The 19,735-nt window shown below is 39.1% G+C and overlaps 1 protein-coding gene across 5 annotated transcripts in view; it reads right to left on the bottom strand.

Annotated features, from left to right (window-relative positions):
• Positions 1-19,173, bottom strand: part of NISCH (nischarin) — a 47,525-nt gene extending 28,352 nt beyond the window's left edge. Inside the window, exons 1-5 of one of the 5 annotated variants that reach the window (XM_067568118.1) lie at positions 18,907-19,173; positions 11,909-11,992; positions 10,793-10,975; positions 3,209-3,257; positions 1,057-1,220 (exon numbers count right to left, since the gene is read on the bottom strand). In XM_067568118.1, coding sequence (XP_067424219.1) covers positions 1,057-1,220; positions 3,209-3,257; positions 10,793-10,975; positions 11,909-11,992; positions 18,907-18,993 — 567 coding nt within the window. In that variant the 5' untranslated portion in view covers positions 18,994-19,173. The remainder of the gene's footprint in view (positions 1-1,056; positions 1,221-3,208; positions 3,258-10,792; positions 10,976-11,908; positions 11,993-18,906) is intronic. The other 4 variants (XM_067568117.1, XM_067568116.1, XM_067568115.1 and 1 more) reach the window with 4 other exon arrangements.
• Between the last annotated feature and the right edge of the window lie 562 nt (positions 19,174-19,735).

The raw sequence follows: 19,735 nt of genomic DNA, 5'->3' as shown, positions 1-19,735 counted from the left end.
TTTTATACTCCTCCCTAGTCATCTGACCAAGCTTCCACTTCTCGTAAGCTTCTTTTTTGTGTTTAAGCTCACCAAAGACTTCTTTGTTAAGCCAAGCTGGGTGCCTACAATATTTGCTATTCTTTCTGCACATTGGGATGGTTTGTTCCTGCACTCTCAATCAGGTTTCTTTAAAATACAACCAGCTCTCTTGGATTCCTTTCCCCCTCATATTAGCCTCCCAGGGGATCCTGCTCATCAGCTCCCTGAGGGAGCCAAAGTCTGCTTTTCTTAGCTTTGCCCCAACAGAGTTGCAACAACATAGTACTCTCCGTCTGACTTTAAAAGTAGTTCATGTTATCTTTAAAGCTGGACTTCAGAAGCTGTATGTTCAATTGGACAGACTTAAATTAGAAGTCAGTTAAGACAGAGGGAAGCTGTTCTCTTTTTTTCTATGAAGAGTAAAAAAACCCAGTCTTCTTCATTCTGGCGAAACGTCTCATTTTGGTACATGAGGAAAACCTTTTCCATTTCATTTCCAATTTGGTAGGGAACAAAAAATTTGTCTTGGCTCCAGACTGAAACTACTAATTTTGAAGCTGTTATTAAGATAAGGGGCTAAAACTGGTCTTCAGTGGAAACTCAGTTGCAACCTCAACTATGGAGCAGTTACTATTTACAATTACAGATACAAAACAATGAGTGAGACTGTTGGGTGGCAGGGTTTTTATGAGCTCTATATTCAATGGATAGTGTAAGGGAGTTATGTGCATCCCCCAAAGGCCAACCAATGCTCAGAAAGATTACATGGCTGTATGCTTACGTACAAAGCGCCTTCAGGGGGCTCTGGGGAGCCCATATCATGCAGGAAATTATCAACCTCTGTGTGTTATTACTTCTAGACACAATAAGGTGAAGATTCTAGGCCACCGAATCAGCCTTAATACAGGGGTTTCCATGCTTTCAAAGAATTAAATGACACTGACAGCACACCATGAAGTTCTAGTGAATATAAATGAAGGCTGCAAAAGAATTGCAGGCAACAATGTCTACATTATTTACATCAATACATTCTACCTTTAAATATCTGAGTCTACATGTGAAATCCAGAATATGACCTAGATCAGTTTTGGCATCTCCATTAGCACATGTAGGTTTCCCCTGCCGCAACTGCTGAGTGATAGCATATAGCTGCAATGGTCTGATGCTGAAGACTTCTCCAGCCATTAGTAATTGTTCTCCTGAAAAACAATGGTACAGTGATGTTAAACATGTAGTCATCATATTTTAAGATTTCATCCAGGGAGAGAAACAGTTGATGCCCACCATGGGAAGGGGCAAGAGAGGAGAATCATGGTGGTGGTGGGTGTCTCAGGCTGGAGATTTAATTGGTTGTCTTTTACACCCTAGCTCTGATTAAGTACTGAAGCATCATCCACATTTTTTGCCATTTTAAACAACTCTTTGAAAAACTGAAAACTATGGACTTCTTGCATGAAACAATCTAAATGTTTAAAATAGGTCCTTCAGCCACAACAGGCCCAAGCCTCCTAATGAACTTAAAGACACAAACCCATTACCTTTGATGGAAGCAGGATCAGTCAGACATACTGAAGTCCATTTATCTAATGTAAAAGATCACTCTTTCTTCAAGCTAACCTTTAGATAAATTCCTTAACAATTAACACTAATTGTTCTGCTTGCAGAAGAGTTGGTCCTGTCTATAAAAAAATATTTACAGACTTCATAGTATTTGCTGTATATAATGGGGAATTATAGAAAACATTTATAATGGCTATACCGGTAGGTCTAAGCAAAGGGCTCCCACTGTACTCAAAATGTCAAAATGAACTCCCACTATCTGAAATACAGCATACATCCCCACCTATCCTGATTTTCCATCAACATTTCTTCAATCCCTTCTCACTCTAGCACTCTTATTTTCGATTGGTATTCAAATAGTAAGAAATAACATAAGCTTGTCAGCCCTCACAGACACTGGAAAGTTCTATCATGACGATAGCCAACAAACAAGAAATAATACACTGTTCTGGAATTAACATTTCTTTCTCACTCAGAGGCATCATTCAGACATTAGGGACAGGACAGGGTACCAGCTCTCATAATAAACTTTATAAATTATGGATGGGATTTTCAAAAGCACTCAGTCAATGATTCTCCCGCCCACCCCGCTTCAATGGGAGCAGAGTAAGGCCAGCTGGAGAGCACCTTTGGAAATATCATCCTAAGTGCTGAAGTTACAAATCAATGCCAGGTTCTGCTTTGCTGCTGTACATCAATGTAAATCTAGAGTAACTCCGTTGATGCTAACCAGGTTGCATGTGCTACAAGTCAGGACAGAATTTTGTCCTGTAACTACTATTTTAAAGAATTCCAAAATTTTCTGAATACTCCCTTTGAAACTGTTTTACAACTTCACAAGTTCCCTACTGCTGCAATCCAGACCAGCTCCATCAGCATCAAGAGCATAAGCTAACTCACTGCACTAATGGAAAAAGCATTCTATCTCCAAGTCTCAGAAAAGAATGCCTTTTAACAAGCTGACTCGGATGCATTCACGATACTATAATTATGAAGGTAACTAAACTAGTAAGTTAGAAGTACAAAGTTGCCACAAATTTATGTGCAGTGAACAAATTAAGTTTTAATTCAGTTTACATTACCACATCATTAATCAATATGGAAAAAAACATGTGTGTAAATTGCAGGAGAAAGTGTTGGAATAACATGCCACGTCAAGAGATTTGATGAAAAATTCCTGGCGAGGGCACGCTGTGCTTCTCATTTGAGAGTTCCAAATGTGGGGGATGTTCCAGTAAGTCCATTCCAAGAGCTGGGGAAAGCAGATTCATGGCAATATCTATTTACTGAATTTCAGTGGGTAGTCACATTGCTGTTGAGAGCATCTCTACAAGCCAGCATTGACAATGGCCCAGCATTGCTCAAAACAAAATACATCTGTCCATGTGGAGCATCCAGTAGGGAAGAGTTGATAGCAAGAGACAGAGGGGAGTAGATCAAAAAAAAAAACCAAAAAAAAAAACCATTAAAGAAAACATGATTCAGAACATTCAAAAGAGAAATCTGTATCTGGCTGCCTGGAGACCCATCACCCCATGTATATTCATATACAACATAATTTTAAGAAAATTTGCATTCCAAATACACATGATTATTCTGTTAAATTCTAGGCAATTCGTTACAGTACCTCTGTGAAAGAGCTCTTCAGCCAATGCAGCTGTGATCCCATTGATTTCCTGCAAAGAACAAATCACTGTAACTGACTAATTTAAATGTTTTCCATTCTTCAATTGTTCAACACTTCTGACAATTACTAAAAATCTTCCTTTCCTACTGTATTAAAAGATCTTCAGAAATATCTTTAAAATTATGGTCTAAATACTTAATTTATGTCTTATGATTTTTTTTAATACTAAAGATACTTTAAGGCAATAACCTGCAATCATTTTGAAAATTAAAATAGTATATAGATAAAGAAAGACAGCATTAAACTACAGTTAAATAGGCACATTCTTAACTAGATGTCTTTACCCTCTGTTAAATGTAACAGACACTGGAGCAATTACCACCAAGAATATCAGCACTACTTGAAAGTAAGCTCATTTCTTAAACAAGTTCTAATAACCACTCTTTGCTGAGAAACAGCAATTCCACTAATTTGAAGAGACGTCTTGGAATAGGCTATTAATTTATTAAACATTCAAGACTTCCTCTTCTATGTCAGACTGAGACTGCATTCCACTAATATGGAAAAGGTGCCTTCTTTGGCTTGCTCAAGTCTAAAGAAAAGGACAGCTATAGAAAAGGCAATTCAATTCATTCCGCTAGACTTTTCTTCATTACATTTTCTTTTCAGCATAAGTGCTGTCCACCTCTCTCCTGCGCTAGCATCACCATTAATGCAGCTCTATGAGTCAGCAGGTAGATGTATAGACAACTTTGGAAGTGAGGATGAGGCCAAAACTATTTCAATAGAGAGATGTCAACTATTCTGCCTCCCCAACTCCATAAAGGAGGGGAATGAAAGGCACCGAGATGGGGAATGAAACTATTCCCCACACGATGATCAAAGGTCCTTGGAAAACCAGAGGCAGTTTTGGGTAAAATGCAACAGTAATAAGATAACTCTTTCACTAATTCTCTGTTAGACACAAAGAAAACCCTGTAGAAACAGCACCAAACAAAAACCTTCATGCAATAATTAAGCTTAATCTTGAATTAGGTATTTCATTTATAAAGGGAGGAAGCAATAGAAGACAAATGAATCTTAATTCAGTACTCATCCAGAGTTTACTTTGTTCACAGGCACCTCTAACGCTTCACAACATGGGGATAAAGCCACAAAGAGCCCATCAGGCTGCAAATTGTTTTGCTCATTTATTGAGGCAAGTATTTTAGAAAATATACTCCTAAAATATAAGCTGAATAGAAATTGCACTGAGCATGGATGAGTCTAAAAATCTTCAAACCAAAATAAAATTAGGACCAAAAGCTACAAAAACTGCATTCTAAAAAATAATTCAGTGGCACAGAATTGTTCTGGCTCCTGTTTTAGATGAACAAATTACAACAGTAATACTTAGCACATATGCCCCTGATGACAAAGCTGTATAAACACTTGCTAATCCTCACCACCTCATTTGTGAAATAGGAAAGTATGTTTTTCCATCTGTAAGATAGGAACAAGTTAAATGACTTTGCCAAGGCCACACAGCAATCAGCTGGTGGATAAAGAATCCCTGCTCCGATGGCAGATCTGGGAGGTGTAGAAAGAGAGAAATCCCTGTGTCTAGCACTGCCCTAGTCATATCTCTATTTCTCTAGTCCACAGCAGTCTTCTATTCATGGAAATGGTTTTCACCTATACTACCAGGAGCACCCACCCTCTTTTCTTTGCTACAAGTTTTATTTGTAAGTTTAGCAGAGGAGTCAATTCAGGTGTCAAAAGAGAAGAACAGGACTGTGCAACAGGTTTCAATTCCTTTGTCAACATAAGGCCTCCCTCCTCTTCTACTGCCCTTCAAGTCAAGAAACCAGCAACCCATCTATTGCTCCTCCCTACTGCATCCTATTCTCTCTCTTTGCTCAACTGTCCATAGTTGGCCTTACCTCATAATTTGTAGGTGTGTCAAAGCACTTTAAATTCAGTCAAACTGTTCAGTACTATGTACATTTTACCTAATTTAACTGGAAAAATAAATTGAGCAATCATCTGTTGAAGATACGGCATGTAGGAGTTAACAGATGCAAAGCAATCTGCTTGGAAAAACTGAATGAAACATACTGGGGTCTAAACTGGCTGAAGCATGTATTTGGGACTATGTACATGCCTCAAATAGAAAACATGACCAAAGGCATCACATTAAGGCAGACAACTAAATATTGACCAAGTTTATAAGTGCTTGTAAACAAATGCTAGAAGTCTAAATACTAAGATGGGTGAACCTCAGTGCCTAGTAATTAAATGAGGATAGACATCACAAAAACTTGGTGGAATAATGATAATCAATGGGACACGACAACACTAGAGTACAAAATATGAAAGAGTGACAGAGTAGGTCATGCTGGTGAGGGAGTGGCACACTATATGTATAAGGAAGTACAGAGTCAAATATAGTAAAAATCTTAAATGATTCAAACTGTACCATAGAATCTTTATGAATAGAATTCCATGCTTGAATAATAAGAGTATAGCAGTAGGAATATACTACCAACCCACTGACAAGGATAGTGATGACTGTAAAATGTTCAGGGAAATTAGAGAAGCTACAAAAACAGAAAATCCAATAACTGGGGATTTCAACTATCCCCATATTGACCGGGCACACGATGGATGCAGAGATAAAATTTATAGACACCGTTAACGACTACTTCTTGAAGCATCTAGAGTGGGAACCCGCAAGGCAATTCTTGATTTAGTTTTAAGTAGTACACAGGTTCTGGTCCAAGAGGTGAAAATAGGTGAATCACTCGGTAATAGCAACTGTAATGTAATTAAATGTAAAATCCTTGTAGGGAGAAAAATACCAGAGAAACCCACCACAGTAGTATTTAACTTCAGAAAGGGAAACAATGCAAAAATGAGGAAGCTAGTTAAATTGAAATTAAAAGAAACCATCACAAGAGTGAAATGCCTGCATGCTGCATGGAAACTTTTTTAAAACATCACAATAGAGGCTTAAACTAAATGTAAACTCCAAATGACATAACAGTAAGAGGACCCAAAAAATGCCACCATTGCTAAACAGAGTAAAAGGTGGGTAGAGACAAAAAGACATCCTTTAAAAACTGAAAGTCAAATCCTACTTAGGAAAATAGAAAGGAGCATACACTCTGGCAAGTCAAGTGTAAAAGTATAATTAGGTAGGCCAAAAAAGAATTTGAAGAGAAATTAGCAAAAGATACAAAAACTAAACAGCAAAATGTTTTTTTAAGTACATCAGCTGCAGGAAATCTGCCAAACAATCAGTGGGGCCATTGGATAATCAAGGTGCTAAAACACTCAATGAAGACAAGTTCATTGCAGAGAAGCTAAATGAATTTTTTGAATTAGTCTTCACTGCAGTGCATGTGAGGGAGATTCCCATGCTTTTAACTGATAAATTAAACAGCAGTAAGTCACCAGGACCAGCTGGGATTCACCCAAGAGTTCTGAAGGAACTCAAATACCAAACTGCAGAACTACTAATTGTGGGATGTACCCTATCACTTAAATCAACCTCTGTACCAGATGACCAGAGGATAGCTGATTTTTAAAAAGGATCCAGAGGTGATCCTGGCAATTACAGGCCAGTAAGCCTAACTTCAGCACCAGACAAACTGGCTGAATCTATAGTGAAGAACAGAATTACCAGAAACTGATAAACACAATACGTTGAGGAAGAATCAACATGGTTTTTGTAAAGGGAAATCAAGCTTCATCAGTCTATTAGAATTATTTGAGGGGGTCCAACAAACACGTGGACAAGGATGATGCAGTGAATAGTGTACATAGCCTTTGACAAGGTTCCTCACCAAAGGCTCTTCAGCAAAGTAAAGCAGCCATGGGATAAGAAGGAAACTCCTTTCATGGATCAATAACTGGTTAAAAGATAGGAAACAAAGGATAGGTTTTCACAATTAAGAGTGGTAAACAGCAGGGTCCACCAATGAACCGTATTGGGACCAGAGCTGTTCAACTCATTCATAAGTGATGTAGATAAAGGGGTAAACAATGAGATGGCAAGGTTTGCAGATAATACTAAATTACTCAAGATACGCAGGTGCAAAACTGACTGTCAAGAGTTACAAAGGGATCTCACAAAATGGGGTATCTGGGCAAGAAAATGGCAGATGAAATTCAATGTTGATCAATGCAAAGTAATGCACACTGGAAAACACAATCCCAATTATACATATAAAATGATGGGGGTCTAAATTAGCTGTTACCGCTCAAGAAGGGAAACTTGGAGTCACTATGGATAGTTCTCTGAAAACATCTGCTTAATATGCAGCGGCAATTAAAAATGCTAACAGAATGTTAGGGACCATTAGAAAAGGAGTAGAAAATAAGACAAAGTATCACACCACTATATAAAATCCATGGTACACCCACACCTTGACTATTGTGAGCTGTTCTGGTTGCCTCATCTCAGAAAAGATACATTAGAATTGAAAATAGTACAGAAGAGCAACAAAAATGATTAGGGTGTGGTAAATCTTCCATAGAGGGAGAGATTAAAAATACTCTGACTGTTCAATTTAGAAAACGGACAACTAAAGTGGGATATGATAGAGGGCTATAAAATCATGAAAGGTGTGGAGAAAGTGAATAGGGAAGTGTTATTTACCCCTACACATAACACACGAATCAGGAGTTATCATGAAATTAACAGGCAGCAGGATTAAAGCAAACATAAGGAAGTACTTCACACAGTGCACAGTCAACCTGTGGAACTCCTTGCCAGGGGGTGTTGTGAAGGTCAAAACTATAACTAGAGTCAAAAAAGAATTAGGTAAGTTCATGGAGGATAGGTCCATCAATGGCTGTTAGCCAAAATGGTCGGGATGCAACCCCATGCTCGGGGTGTCCCCAAACCTCCTGACTGCCAGAAGTTGGGACTGGACTATGAGGGATGGATCACTCAATTATTGTCCTGTTCTGTTCATTCCCTCTGAAGCATCTAGCACCGGCCATTGTCAGAAGACAGGACACTGGGCTAGACTGACCATCCGTCTGACTCAGTATGGCTTTTCTTATGTTATGTTCTTAAAGGCCTGCTGGAGGGAGTTTTTATTTAGCAAAATTGCTAAGTTAATATTTAGGTATTTTGATATGCAACTAACTAATATTGTAAATATTTAAAAGTATTCTAGAACATCCAAGCAAAAGTCTTAAGTTCATACATCAACCCAGATTTGCCTACTGGAAAAGAGGTATCATTTAAGTAACATTACACTTGCTGCTAACACACAAATACAAATATCCAAAGACAGGATGAGGGTTGATGTCTACTAACTAACCCTAGTTCTAATATTTTAAAAATAAAGATAAGTGAATGAATACATAGCAGGTCTGTTTAAATAAAAATTTACCAGACATTTCAATGAGTTGCATTTGGATATATTCCAAGACACAAGAGGGAAAGTAGTTTAGCATAACAGCAGAGGACTGGGTGTTGGGACTCCTAATCCTCTTCTCATCTCTGCCACTGACTTATCAAGTCTCTACCTCTGTCCCTGAGTTTGCACAACCTTAAAATGTTATTACAATGCCTTTCTCATTATATATACTTAGATTTGGAAGGATGAGATTGTTATTGATAAATGTCAATAAACGCTGATTTCACCATAAACATAGAAACGGAGGAAAAACTATTACCCTAGGTAACAATCAAAATTTACAGATAGTCAAAGCAAGAAATGTGCTGCTTTAGAACTAATTAGAGTTTGTTTTAAGGATATTTACTTTGTCTATTTTGACATGTGATGTTCACAATTTGTGTTTAACAGCTATGAAGGTTTAACTTTCTGAATCTCACTATCTACTGTCATTAAATTGTCTGATCCCCCCAATAATTTCTCACAAGTGTGAAAATTTAAATAGAAAAAATGCTTAAAAATAAACCTCATGTCAAAATTATAAAAAAAATAAAAATCAAATTCTTGCAAGTCTAAAGTATATTTAGGGTTTGTAAAGCATTTTGAATCCTGAGGTATTCTGAATTAATTTAGCAGCTTGCATGCTGAACCAAAAATCAATTTAAATAGCGAATTATACATGCTGTTACAGAAACAGTTTAGATGCTCGAGGTCAGATACAAAAGGTTGATTTTCAGAGGTGTGGGCAAGCACAATTTCAGTGGCAGCTATGGGTATACAGCACCTCTGAAATTCACACGTCCAAGTATCTCAAACTGGGCAGCCACAGTCAAGACACAAAAACAACATGTATTTGAAAATTTAGATCTAGAGGTCTTCCTAAATATGCCATTTTCCAAACCAATACTTTTTGAAGGGGGAGAATATAGGATGAATTGACTACACAGAAATGCTTTACCTGCCCACCGTATCCGTAATTCCTTTTGAAATCAAAGCACTTCCAAAACATTAATGAATCAAAGTATTAACTCCCATTATACAGACAGGGAAACTAAAGTACAGGAAGATTAAGTGACTTGCTCATGGTCATTCAAGAAGCTTGTGCAAAGCCAGACTAGAATCCACATCTATCTCCTTATCCTGTATTTTAAACACTATGCCATGTTACTATGCACAATTATAATATTTTAAAAAGCTGTTAGTCATTTTAACTTACCAGGGTACAAACTAGTGCTTCTGTTCAAAATGAAAGACCAATATGAAACAAACCCTCTAGTTATCCAAGTCAAGCTTTGTAAACTCATTTATGATCACATTATGTGTCTTGAAATGGTTTTTGCTTTGGTCACTAAAACTTAATCAACTTACTTAACTGATCATTTGCGACCCACTTCCAGGACCTCTTGATTGAACGACAATTATCCATCCCCATCACATATCCCTCCATTTAAAGCAATTGCTACTTTTCTTTCTTGCTCAAATCCCAGTGCATATTTCTCTTTGTAATATCTGCTTACCCTTACAACACAACAGCATGCTACAAAAAGGAGAAACCCAATCACAAAAGATGAATCAACCGTTTTCAATCTGTGAACCACAATAGGAAGTTATTTCTTCTTACTTCAAGCATCTTCTGCTATAATACTCTATCTGCTGGTAGAGATATTTCTCTAGAGGCCACTCCATCAATATGTTTTCATGGAGAGATACCATTTTTCTTCATTTGGCCTACTGAAAGCTGTCTCAATATGAACCACAGTTCTAACCACTAACCATTAAGCAGGGGATGGGTTCAATTACATAATGTTCCTTTTGAGACCTAGCAATAATTGATTTCAGTCCAACAATTAAAGCAATTGCAGATTCATTCACAGCATCAGAGTATCCCTCCAACGTATTTTTCTTGCAAAAGTCCACATTATTTGCTAGTAGTTTCAATGACAGTAGGGACAACATGAAAGACTTCACTGGAAAAGCTCATCCTATGAGCCTAACTTTTTTGTTGTCCAAATCTTGCAAAGGGACTGATTTTAAAGCTATTTTGTTAAAAATCAAGTAAAAAAATGCCAAGCTATTCAAAGTTAGTGTGAAAACTTCACTGGACTCCTGCTCTGCTCATTGACTCAAATGGGCAAGATATCAGAGTGAGAGTGCACTTTATAAATACCTAGATAGCTAGGATGTAACTTACATATAAATTAAAGTGTAAGAAGTGTGACAACGCTTTGGGTGCCGCAATGGGGAACTTGACCAGAAGCGTTTGCAGGTAGACTTCTAATTCCTTCTGTCTTTTTTCCACCAGACTTTTGGAATTTTTCCCAATAATCTTCTTGGGAGGCAGCAGGTTTTTATCTATCTTCTTTTCTGAAACAAGCTATAGAAACAGCAATGTTATAAATTACTACCCGAAGTAGTTTTTGATCTTGCAAGAAGGATGCAATATTGTATAACTAAACGTATTAAGAGAATGTTTTCTTTTTTCCTGTGACATTTCTCTGAAACTGCAGTTACTTCAAAAGGTTTTGCCAGTTACCTCAACTTCTATCAATTTCAGTCAGATATTTTTGGTGAGAAGTAAAAATATTAGAACATGAAAACAAACAATACGTATATTTTATTTTGGCTCACTGTGTCTGAAATCTTGGGAATCCATTCATCCCTATCCTCCCCAAAAACATTAAATACAACCACCTGCACTGTTCCACAAAATGTTCAGAAACCACAGTGATGAATGCAATATAAATACTTAAGTAGACATGTACTATAGAACCTCAAGTGAGACACTGAGGCATTCAAAAAGCAGGTCTGGATGTCTTGGGACTCAAATCCTTCCATTTCCATTTTTCTGGTTTAAATCAGTACAGGTATGAAGCATGTCTTTGGTCTGAAACCAGATTCTGTTGAACAGATCACATATGGCACTCTCAGCAAAGAATGTAAGGGTTAGTGTCCGCAAGGTTGGTTCTAGGGTTTGGTGACAAGCAAATGCCAACTTCCACGGGGTGTCACACTGCTTTTCTTTATTTTTGCTTTGCACTACATGAGCAGCTTTTTTCCTCTGCTGATTGGACAGCTGTGGTTGGGTTTTGAGGGGCTTTTTTGGCTCATTCGCATGGGCACAATGAAAACATTCTTCACCCTGCCAAGCAAAATGGCCAGGACCCTTCTTAGTAGTTCAACTACCCTCTTATTGGCAGACATATATATTTTATAAAGGATGTCAGTAAGCTGGTGCCATGCAGCAAGATTTGACAAGTTATTCAAAATATTTTGCAAGAGCTCAAGACCACAGACTTAGGATCTTTACCTTTTCATGCAGGTCATGGAAGTCACTGTAACGATGTTTGACTGTCCACTGATGAGTCCCAACACTGATTTGAATAATATATACCTAAATAAAGCAAACAGCAAAGTAAAGCACTTGAGAAGCATTAACATTAAAGAAAAGCTGACAATGACTCTAGGTCTATGTTAACATAACATTGGAAAATGATCCCGCAGTAGTAGTTTATTATATGTATAAAGGTTAACCAAAACCCAGTGTCTAAGCACACCCAACTAATCAGTGACAGAGCTGATATACAAGGAACCTGCTCTCACTTACCAAGCTGGCACATGAGGACAGGCAGTTGGTTCTCATTTAAACTCAGCTACCATTTATCTGTATGATTTAAAGGGGAACCACAAATATCTCAAAGTTCCACTTCTTTCTGCACACAGTTGCCATGAAACTCCAGCAGAGCTCAGAGAAGCCTAAGCAAGTCCATTTAATGGTTTTGCAGTTTTTTAAAAGGGTACAGAAACTGAGAAGCCAGACAAGATAAACAGGCTTACTCAAGGTCCAATGAGCTTGCTGCAGGCATGACAGAGCTTCACAGTAGGTGTGACTGTGCATGATGGGGCATTCCAGCTAAACTGGACCCAACTTACATTGGGGGACCCAAAAAGTATTTTACTCTGTATATGTTGAATAGATAAACCTTAAGATTTTCATTTGTGAAACCTTTTACAGCCACATTGACTGGGTCTACGGGAAACTCACAATCCACCTTCTGACAGGTTGGAAGGAAGCCATCATGATGAAACTTGGCAGTTGTTGAAGCAGGAAGACAAAAAGGGGGACAGGGGTGAACTCTGAACCAACAGACCTAATCCCTACGTGTACAACATGAAAACACAAAATGTAAGGCACCCCATTATTCACTTCATGCACATCCCAGAAGAAAGTTAAACAATCAGCTGAGCAGCAAACCTTGAAATCACTTGATAGAATCAGGAAGAGACTGCAGGTCACCTGGTCACATTTCACAGCTCTTGTAACTCAATAAAACAGTTCTATCACTAATCACATTTGAAAAAAATTAAGTGTGATCCATTTTCAAATCTTTTTAACAAATGAAGAATGCCTTTGTTTTATGTAATCAGCCCAGAGGACAAGGATACAAGATACTAAAATAGGCTACAATTTACACTTTAAAAGTGGGCTATATCAAAGATACTTAATTGTTCACGAAACATCTGAACTTAGTTAGTATGCTGTAAGAAAAATGAGGGCTACAATCACAGAGGTGAATGCAATCAAGATATTTAGCTAGTGCAGAGCAGCTGCTACAGGACACAGTGCTTGGGTATTTGAAATACAGTAAAGAAAAGATAGAAGTTAGGTCATACAAAGAATTACAAACTCATCTGAGTACTGTGTCCAATTATAAAAGCTCACAGGGTATGATGGAACTTGCGCTCCATGAGAATTTGCAAAGCTTCGGAACAGGTCTACATTTAAAACCCTGCATTGGTGCTGCTGTACCAATGCAGCTGTGCTGCTGTATGCTTAAGTGAAGACATTTCTACACTGAAGGGAGAGTTTCTCCCATCAGCGTAATTAATCCCACTCCGTGAGAGGCAGTAGCTATGTCGACAGAAGAAGCTCTCCCTTCAACACAGCACTGTCTATGCCAAGGGTTAGGTCAGTATAACTATGTTGCTCAGGGGGTGTGGATTTTTCACACCCCTGAGCAACGAAGTTAGACCAACCTATGTCTGTAGTGTGTATCTGGCCTAGCACTATTCAACAGAAACAAGTTGGAGGAGTGTTAATTATTAAGTGTACGATGAAAACTATCAGTCCCTCCCTATAACCCACTCCCATATAAAAGCACGGGGAAGACTTAATGAAAGAGGAGGGCATTAAATTTAGAACCAATAAGAGGAAATACTTTATGCAGCAAAATTAGCTTTATGAATTAACTGTTATCGGAGGTTATAACCTGTGATTATATGTAAAACACAGATTGTATGATCAACAGTACTCAAAGTAGACAAGCTATGATAAAGGTACAATTAATCAAATCTCAAACTTCATAGTATAAACTGATAACCTGCGGCAAGGAGGAAGGAATTTACTCTTCTCACCTAATGTAATGAAGTACTAGACAATTAACTTAGCTGAATTATGGAGGGTTCATACTCCTGCTGAAGCAACAAATACTGGCCAATTATTAGAAGCAAATGCATATGATCAGTAATGGATCTAATCAAATTAACAACTGTTAGGTGCATTGATAAGAGTCATAAAATGCTATTTTAAAATAACTGCAACAAGAGTCCTGTGTATAGATTTGATTCACAGTGCATTAGTACACATATACACACCCCTAACAGCATTAGCAACCAGAGTAATCCACATTCCCATAACTTGCTCAGTAAATACAGATAGATCCTTGGATTTCCTGCAAAGCAGAGTTTCAAAAATTGATACAGAATTAAATACTAATTTTTAAAGCAAAAATCCGATTTAAAAAAGGATTAATGGGGGGTTCTGTACCCTTCAGCATATACTAATTGTCTTGGACAGGTTAGATCCTTTCTTGTAAAGTTTTCAGTGTATTTATAGTGCAGTCATTTTTTCATGCTAATACGTTTACAGGACTGGGCATGTGTATCTCTCTTCATTCTTGACTTGTTGAGGTTATTTATTCAGACGAGTGACTTCAATATTTTAATCTGTTTGAAATGTGCGTATCAGACAACGGGCTATTTTTAGTAAGAACAACAGATAGCTGTTACTATTTTTTTTTTTTTAAGATTGATGTTATAGTTAGGAATTTACTTCCTAGATAAAATACCACTCAAGCACATGAAGAAAACGTTATAATAATTTAGCATTTCAGAAAGAGTATGATTTTTATCCCCTTTTGCTAAAGTGAACATTAATGTCGCAGCCTGATTTCAGTCCACTTGCTCTATATGCAAGGAAGAAAACTGTTAGTCTCAAATTATAGACTTTAATGCTTTGTACTTCAATAGCAACTTCTACCTGAGGGCCTCAAAGCACAGTAGATGTTAAAGAATTATGCCTTAACATAATGGTGAAAATGGCAAGTTACCTCCATTTTACAGACGTAGAAACGGGGACTTGACCAAAGATATGCATATCGCCAACAACTTCCAAATTCTAGACCTGTGACATAACTGTAAAATCATACTTCTTCCCTAATAAAGCTACAGGTAGGTGAACATTCTATATATCAATACAAGAAGCTGCAATAATTTCCTTTAGAAAAAAATCAAGATAAGTATGTTTTTATATTTTTTTTGTATTTTATTTTATTTATTTTTTATTATATTTTTATATTAAAAAATGTTTGCAATTGCCAGGAAATGCAGGAGCACATAACTCAAGGGCAATGAACCAGGTGTGTGGGGGAAACAATGCAGCACTAGTGGGATGAGAGTCCTTTCTTTAACCAGACAACCTTCAGTGAATACAGTATCTAATAGCAACGGCATAAGTAAGAAGGACAAAGCTATGGTATGTCTGAAGCTTAAGTCACAAGAAGAACAATACAGAAGCAAAGGTAGGAAAAAAACAAGAGAAAGCCCTGACTTCATATTTTTGTCAATAAATGTTTTCAAAGAAACAGACTCATTAGCAAGTTTAGTTTCCTTCAGGTTAGTTTAATACATAATCCTGCCTTCCATTCCTCAGCATCTGTAACAGTTTCAGTGAGAAATGCTAACATCTGTTTACATGCTAGTATCTCCAAAGCCACCTAGAACTTTTGGCTAACCCTTGACATCATTTTACAAGACAAAGCTGTTATGAAGGTAAGGTATTAAAATGGCTTTTGAAATTTTTCCAGTTTCTGTGACCTTCTTGAATTCAGTAGTCTCACAGGGTGGAAAAAAAAATAAGAAGCAATCATTGTAAAGCGTGCTGGTTCTTTTAAAACCACTAACAAAATAAAAGTCCATGCAGAAAATTCAAAACAGAGAAGGACTTTTTCCTTATTTCCCCTTACATTTTTAAGTTAATTGGGAGTTCTCAGTACATATGTGCCTTATTAAAACCTAGGATCAGGCCATCTTTATTTATTTATTTTTAAAGGAGAGAACTTAAAAGTGACAGTATAAATGTTGCTACCTCTATCTTGGATTACTAGAAGTGGAAGTTTCAAAAATGCAGTTTGTTGCTCATTATGTTCTTTATTTTTTACATTTTTCTCAGAATGGAAAAAATCAATTAAGTCACTTTTACTTTTGTGCAATCCGCTTCACTTTCAGATTCCCACTGCTGCAATGTTGGTTTCAAACGCTGAAGACAAATGTTTATTTGGAAAAAAAAAAAATCTGGAGACTTTTTAAAAATGCATAAACACATTATAATTGGCCTTATGTTTTATAAAAGCTTGATTTTATACAATTTAAATTTTAGGTCAAATTTAAGTTTACAAGTGTACCTTTTAGTTTATAGTGCTCATTACTTATTTGAGAGCAGGAAGAGCAGAAAAAAATGAGTCAGTTAAATACTTAGATTTTCTGCTAACACTACAGTAGTAAAATAGGATACAAAGATGTGATCCAGGGATCAGCAATAAATAAGTTTAGTACAAATGCTTTCCATCCAGGTTGTGTTGCTCTGTCTACAGTTACATTATATAGCAGACTATGAGGATGGGCGATGTATCCAAGGCTCCTAGTGATGTGAAGCATTATCTCAGCATTGAGACAGTCACATGAAGGGAGGGATCTCATAATCCTAAATGTAAATATAGGAAACTCCACACCTCTCTTTACTTTATATCCCACCTCCTACCTGAAAGGCCAGCGGAGCTACTAAAATTTGCTGCACTGTTTTGAGACATGCTAGCTGTTTATATTCATTTACATATAGTGTGTTAATCCTGTCAGATTCTCCAGATTACAGCCAAAACAAGATCATGGAGGCAGAATCTACAAAAATATTACATAACTCTCCTACAATACCTACAGAACATGGCACCACCACACTAAGATTTCCTGAACCCAATTGTCATTAAACAAAAATAAACTTAGAAGGTGCTCATCAAAATCATGAAAACTAACATCCTTACTGCTTGAGTTCCAAACACAAAGCAAAATGTTCTAAATTATCACAGTGCTCTCTGGTCTAGGTCTCCCAATGCCGTGTCTGATGTTTGCCTTTTAAATTAAATTCCTTGGGACAGGAACTGTGTTTCCAGCTATACAGTACACTTTTAGCATTTCAGCAACAATATAAATATGCAAAAAATGTTAGTTATAATCAGATTAAGAGGACCAGTCAGAACATTGATAAGAAAGTTCTAAAAAGCATTTAACTTCTAACAAAACTAATGTGGCTGAATGCACCTCTTAACCAAGTTAATTGAAATATTTGCTAGATACTTATATTTTTATTTATTATTCCGAATATAGGAGTCTCCTATACAGCAAACAGTGATTGCTCTTAAACAGCAAATAAATTTGCTTGTAACATCTGACTCATTGCAAAGTGTGGAAAAACATAAGAATGACAGTCATATTACAAGGGACAACACCAACCTGAAAACTAGTAAATCTAAACAGTTACAGAATTTCAGGCACTACATCTGTTCAAGTCCTCCTGCCAATTCCTAAGTCTACAGGGGTTCTCAAGCGGGGGATCGCAACATCTCAGGGGGTCGCCAGGTTATTATATAGGGGGTCATGAGTTGTTAGCCCCCACGCATGCCAGGGTAGTGGTTGTCAGGAATGCACGGGGCTAACAGCCCGACCAGAGCTGGGTGGCCAAAGACCCACTGGAAGCAGTGCCACCTCCAGCAGCAGCACAGAAGAGTGGTGTGGTATGGGGGGGATTTCTCACTTTTTTGGGGGGATCACCACAGCCTGAAATATTTTCAAAGGGGGTCACCAGCAAAAAAAAAAGTTTGAGAACCCCTGTTCTACAATCATACTTTCCTATTTAAAAACGGCCCCCTGTTGCTGTGTGAAAGTTCCTGAGATAATGTGAAAAAAGAGGAGGATTTTTTAAATTTTTTCTGCTACAGTAAGCTTAGATGTTACTTGTAAAAATAGTAGGTACAATTTTTTTCAGAAAGAAATGCCATTTGTAAATGACTGTCCCATTTAATTTTCTAAGCATTTTCTGAGCACTTTGTTCTGCCCAAAGTGGGCTGAATGACGTGTGTGTAGTCATACGGATGGATTCAGTGAGATTTCTAACAGTAAAATAGGCAAGGAGGAGAACAAATGTTTAGTTATATAAACAGTGGTTTGGTGACAATGTTTTCTGTGTTCAATTACTATGAGGTTTTGTTTCGTTTTTTAATAAACTCTTTCTTCCTGAAAAAGAGACCAATGAACGATTTTATACACATAATTTACAAACAGAATGAGTGAACATTTTAAACTCCTTCCCCAAGTTGTTTAAGTAAACTCAGAAATGTTTGCTGAGACTTTTAACCCTAATCCCCCTCCCCAACTCACGGGATTTCCCCCAGAAAACCCTCACAACTTTTCAGCTAGAAGAAAGGTTTCAAGTGTGTGAATCACGAAGGTTTACTGTAGGTTTGAAACCTCGCTTCACTTGCTGACAAATTCTCACAGCAAATACATGCTGAGGCCATGACAGCCACTCGGGCAAATCCTGCCTAAATAAAGGCGTCGCTTGTTGCTCCACGGGGCTAGATCGTCAAAAGACCCCCAGGGCCTCCTTTTCAAGGGCTCCGCACCAGCCACGGGGACCCGCCGGATTTCGAGGAGCGCCCAGCGCCCAGGAACTCGCATTAGCGGCCCACGCTCGTGCTCAGCTGGGCGCTCTCCACGGCCCGGCGGCGGGGCAGCGACACCCCGGGAAGTGCCGGCAGCGGGGCGAGGAGCGCAGCCAACTGAGGGGACGACGCGCGGCCACTCCAAGCCACGTCTCGGGCAGCTCCCGTCCCTCATCACTGCCCTGCGCCCGCTCCGCAGCCCCACCTCACCCCGGCACCCACCCGGGCGGCGGCAGCCTGCCCTCCGCCCCCTCACCGTGTAGCTCTCCACCAGCTCCGAGCCCAGGATCCGGGCCTCCTTGGGCGTCTCCTCAGCCTCCTCCCCGGACCCCGCCGCCTCCATCCCGTGTCCCGCGGGGCGGCGGCGGCGGCAGTGCGGGCTCGGGCCGCGCGGGGGCTGCGCTCACTCGGCCCCTCGCCTCCGCCCATCCCCGGCGGCGCCGCATCGCCCCGCACCAGCCGCCATGTTTGTTTGTGTGCGTCCCTCCCCGGGCCGCGCGCAGCGCAGAGCAGCGCAGCTCAACGCTCCTCCCGCCCCGCCCACAGCGACTTTATGGGGAAAACCTACGCCGCGAACACGGCCACGGGAGGGGCGGGGTCTAGGGCCAGGCTGACAGGCAGCACGAGCGGCCAGGGAGTAGCGCTGGAGGGGCGGAGCCTGAGGCTCAGGGGGCGGGCCTATCGCTGGAGAAGAGGAGGGCCTGCAGTTCAAGGGGCGGGGCTCTGACTCGAAGGGCGGGGCTATGGCTCAGGGGTGAAGAGGGTTTTTCATGCAATAGGCTATACCTAGTAAGTCATTTTTCCTGGAACTGGTGCAAGCCTCTTCCAGCACATGCCCTCCTGGATGGCACAGGTCGGTCCGGTGCATGCCCGCCCGGCTGCACAGACTGGGTCTGGCACATAGGGCTGGAAATAAAAAGAAAAATAGTAGAGAATAGGCATATTTACTGCTGTAATAGCCAGTTGAGGACGTACTCACCTACTGGTAGCTGCCCTGCATTTCTGGTAGACATCAGCATAGGAATGTGGTGATGGCAGCTTTTACAAGCATCTCAACAGAACATCTCTGGGAGGAAGCTTTGTCC

This window comes from Emydura macquarii, unplaced genomic scaffold (genome assembly GCF_026122565.2).
Source record: "Emydura macquarii macquarii isolate MOO-44397 ecotype Brisbane River unplaced genomic scaffold, CSIRO-AGI_Emac_v2 contig_2846, whole genome shotgun sequence".
Lineage (NCBI taxonomy): Eukaryota > Metazoa > Chordata > Testudines > Chelidae > Emydura > Emydura macquarii.
Note: the sequence above shows the minus strand (reverse complement) of the source record. Positions and strands in the feature narration are given on the sequence as shown.